Raw genomic sequence first — 3,534 nt, 5'->3', positions numbered from 1 at the left:
AGCCAGTCACAGAACTTCACACTTCATATTCCTCCCGCTTTCCACCTCTGCTTGCGCAAGAGCGAAAGGAGCGGAAAGTTGGTCGGTTTTTCTCTGAACCTCCCGAGGCGAGTCTCTCTCTTTCTCTCTCTCTCTCGCTCTCTCTCTCTCTCTCTCTCGCTCTCTCTCTCGCTCTCTCTCTCTCTCCCTCCCTCCCCCTCTCTCTCTCGCTCACTCTCGCTCTCTCTCTCTCTCTCTGTCTCTCTCTGTCTCTCTCTCTCTCTCTCTCTCTCTCTGTCTCTGTCTCGTGGGCGGAGGGAAACCCGTTACTTCCTCTCTTTTCTCTCCAGCACTCGGGTATAAAACTAGATGATGATGTACTGTTCATAACATCAGTTCAGTTGCACCTGCTGTGGATTACAGTGTTGTCACACCGCTAGTTTCTGGAGATGTCCGCGTCCACAGATGTCGAGAGCCAGTCCCAGTCCCGGTCCCGGAGCCGGTGTCTGGACACCTTCCTCACCGGGTCCGTGATCGCGCTCTTCATCATGTTCGCGGCCGCGCTCGGGGGCGCGCTCTGGTTCGCCAAACACATCGAGAACGAGATAAACGGGAGAAAATCACGAGAGTCCGAATCTGAGTCGGCCGCGTTGATCGCGAATCGCCCCGACACCGGAATCCCGTATAAGGTGAGGTTTTACCTTACAAAAATGTTAAATGTTTTTCGAGCATGTTTTTAAGGTTTTAAATGACATTACAAATATATTATTTGAAGTAGATTCGGTAACACTTTACAATAAGGTTCATTCATGTATTAACTAACATAAAGTAACCATGTGCAATACATTTGTTACCAGATTTATTAAAGTTGTTAATGTTAGTTAATAAAAATCCAGCTGTTCATTGTTTGTTCATGTTAGTTCACAGTGCATTAACTAAATGTTAACAAATACAACATTTGACTTTAATGATGTATTAGTACATGTTGAAATGAATATGAACCAAGAATAAATGCTGTAGAAGCATTGTGCATTCTTTGTGCAAGGTAGTTAACTAATGCACCTTATTGTAAAGTGTTACCGTATACCGTTATTTATCATGTCATGGTATGGTTTTATGTTTTTTGAATATGTACCAATAAGCATGATTGTTTGGACCCAATGCAAATGTGTTATTCAAAGTACATTGACCCTTCTGATTATAGCAGTCAAGTCAAGTCACCTTCATTTATACAGCGCTTTTAACCATATAGATTGTTTCAAAGCAGCTTTATGGTGATAGTAGGAAATTAAAGTAACAGAGATTGTTTAGGCTTTACAGCAGCTCTAGAATAAAGTTATTGTCCAGCTAAAGTTAGTTTTGATTGATTCACGTCCGTTGCAAAGATCATTAGTTATTAACTTAATAATCGTTCAATATTATGATACTTTTTGTGCAGCTCAGTTGCCAGCTTTGATTTTAGAATCATACTGTTAGAGTAAAGTTATACAATCCTAAGTTTTCTGTAGATAAATTAGCATAATTCTTTAGAAAGTGGTGGATGGTTGAAGTAAAGATGGTTTAAATAAACCAGGACACTGATCTGAAGAACGTGATGCAACATTTGTTGGCCTAGATAATGTTTGAGGAGATTCACTGCCTCGAGTGGGTGATGAGTCAGCACCATTTCCTCTCGTCTCTCGTCTTTCTCTGCAGGTGTGCAAGAGTTGTTGAACCTGTTTCTAATGTGTGTGTTTTTCTGTCGTCTTTCTTTTTAGACGCAGAATTTTGCATTCCTGAGGCCCATTAAAAGTAAGTTCTTACCATTGTATATTTCAGACACTGTACTTAAATAATGCAATGCAAAAGAATTGTAAAACCCAGTATGGATAGACTTGTATTGAAACTAGAGTATTCCTTTAAAGAAAAGGGAATTTTATTTTTAAAGCATTTAGCTTCTTCATTTAATATTTAATATATCTTCACTTGCTGCTTTTTTTTTCTTGTACAGAACTTTGGTTAACTTCGGTTGTTTTTAAATTGTCCTTTATAAGTAAACTGTATTGTGTTGCATTGTATTGTAAAAGTCTCTTTGTCTTTGCCCTGCAGGTGAACTGAAAAGTGAAAATATGGCGTGGGAAGGTATCGATTACGGAAATACTCACACCATCGGCTCTCTCTACAGCTACGACCAAAGACAGAAAGCACTGAATGTGGCGTATAGTGGAAGCTACTTTCTGTACGTCCAGCTCAGTCTATCCTGCAAGGGAGTCTGTTCACAGCCTGGCCAATTCACCGTCGTCTTTGACAGTCGCCGGAACAGCAAGGAGCTCTCCTGTACCGTCAAGTTACCGGAAGTGAACGGGACAGAGCCGATCAGACAGACCTGTTGGCATGTCGTCACTTTCCCGGAAAACGGGGACCGGCTGATGGCTAAATCCGAGATCCAGGGCTCACTAGACGACTGGAGTCTGGAGTTCAACGACTCTGGATTTGGGATATTCCGCGTGGACGGAGTACAAGCAGCACGTCATACGTGACCGAACTGATTCGGACCGTCTTCGATGCACTCGGGACTGTTTTCATACTCAGTCCATTTTGACTCCACTAATGTCCGCAAACTATCTTGGCTTATTTGGCGATGCCTTCAGCTATCATAAAGACTGGCACTTTATCATCTTAGCCTCAGTATTCTTATGCATTCTGCCAAATTTGGCAGGTTTTCCTCTACAAAAAAAGCCCATAATATGCAAAGACATTTGGAGACTCGGTCTTGGGCCTGAATGGATAAGCAATGCTCCTTAAGCACTATTTATAATTGAAATATATTTATATGTGTTTAACATTTTAAAGACTTGTTATATTTATATCATTTTTTTTATACTGTACATAATGTGTGCAAAACACTACGTGTGCGCGGCGTCAGAACTGATGAAAGCGATACGACTGTACTGTATTAGCCTTGCGATGTTTAGGTACATCGCAGAAATAACGCGAACTTTGACCCTACACATCAACACTTAACTAGTGTACTAACTGCCTTGGTTGGGTCTGTATTATCACTGTACGTTTAAGAACTCAAAAAGCTGCATGTGTGAATGAATGTGAGCATCTCTTCACACAAACACATGGATTGTGCGTTTGTTGTGAAGCAGAGCTGGTCTGAATGCTAACAAACTCAGGAACTCTAGAGATGAATGTAATGATGATGACAATGTGTGAAATGCTTTATTTTGTATACTATATTTAATAAAACAAAATGTTAATTTTACGTAACTGTGGGGTGTTTGATGAAAAACAGACAAGCATAAACTAATATAGCGTTAGCATCATGTACCAAGCTAACACAAATAGGTTCTAAGAAAGTTTTGCTAACGTTCCCATATAATGAACATATTATTTCTGAATGTTCTCAGAACATTCAAAACATAAAAAAGAAAAAATCAGTAATGTGAACATTAAGGAAACATTCTGTTTTTATCATTTTGCAAACATTTCAGAAAAAGAAAGAAAAAAATGCTCCATGAATGACGTATATATAATTTTTTTGGTTTTTTTGTGCTAGCGTTTTGAGAA

General features: G+C 39.8%; 1 protein-coding gene across 1 annotated transcript; it reads left to right on the top strand.

Annotated features, from left to right (window-relative positions):
* Nucleotides 1–296: 296 nt before the first annotated feature.
* Nucleotides 297–3,229, top strand: LOC311077509 (uncharacterized protein). The gene is made up of 3 exons (XM_084106050.1): nt 297–668; nt 1,737–1,770; nt 2,068–3,229. The coding sequence occupies exons 1-3, from the start codon at nt 429–431 to the stop codon at nt 2,496–2,498; spliced, it is 705 nt and encodes a 234-aa protein (XP_083962176.1). The 5' UTR covers nt 297–428; the 3' UTR covers nt 2,499–3,229.
* Nucleotides 3,230–3,534: the final 305 nt, after the last annotated feature.

The sequence above is a fragment of the Abramis brama genome (assembly GCF_963993115.1).
Source record: "Abramis brama genome assembly, chromosome: 2".
NCBI classification, from domain to species: Eukaryota; Metazoa; Chordata; class Actinopteri; order Cypriniformes; family Leuciscidae; genus Abramis; species Abramis brama.
This window is presented reverse-complemented; position numbering and strand designations above follow the sequence as displayed.

What these genes read in the sequence shown, in the direction of transcription:
- LOC311077509 (XM_084106050.1), top strand. Translation starts at nt 429, where the DNA reads ATGTCCGCGTCCACAGATGTCGAGAGCCAGTCCCAGTCCCGGTCCCGG. An exon ending in ACACCGGAATCCCGTATAAG is followed by an intron (nt 669 to 1,736) that starts GTGAGGTTTTAC and finishes CTTTCTTTTTAG; the next exon opens with ACGCAGAATTTTGCATTCCT. An exon ending in ATTCCTGAGGCCCATTAAAA is followed by an intron (nt 1,771 to 2,067) that starts GTAAGTTCTTAC and finishes TTTGCCCTGCAG; the next exon opens with GTGAACTGAAAAGTGAAAAT.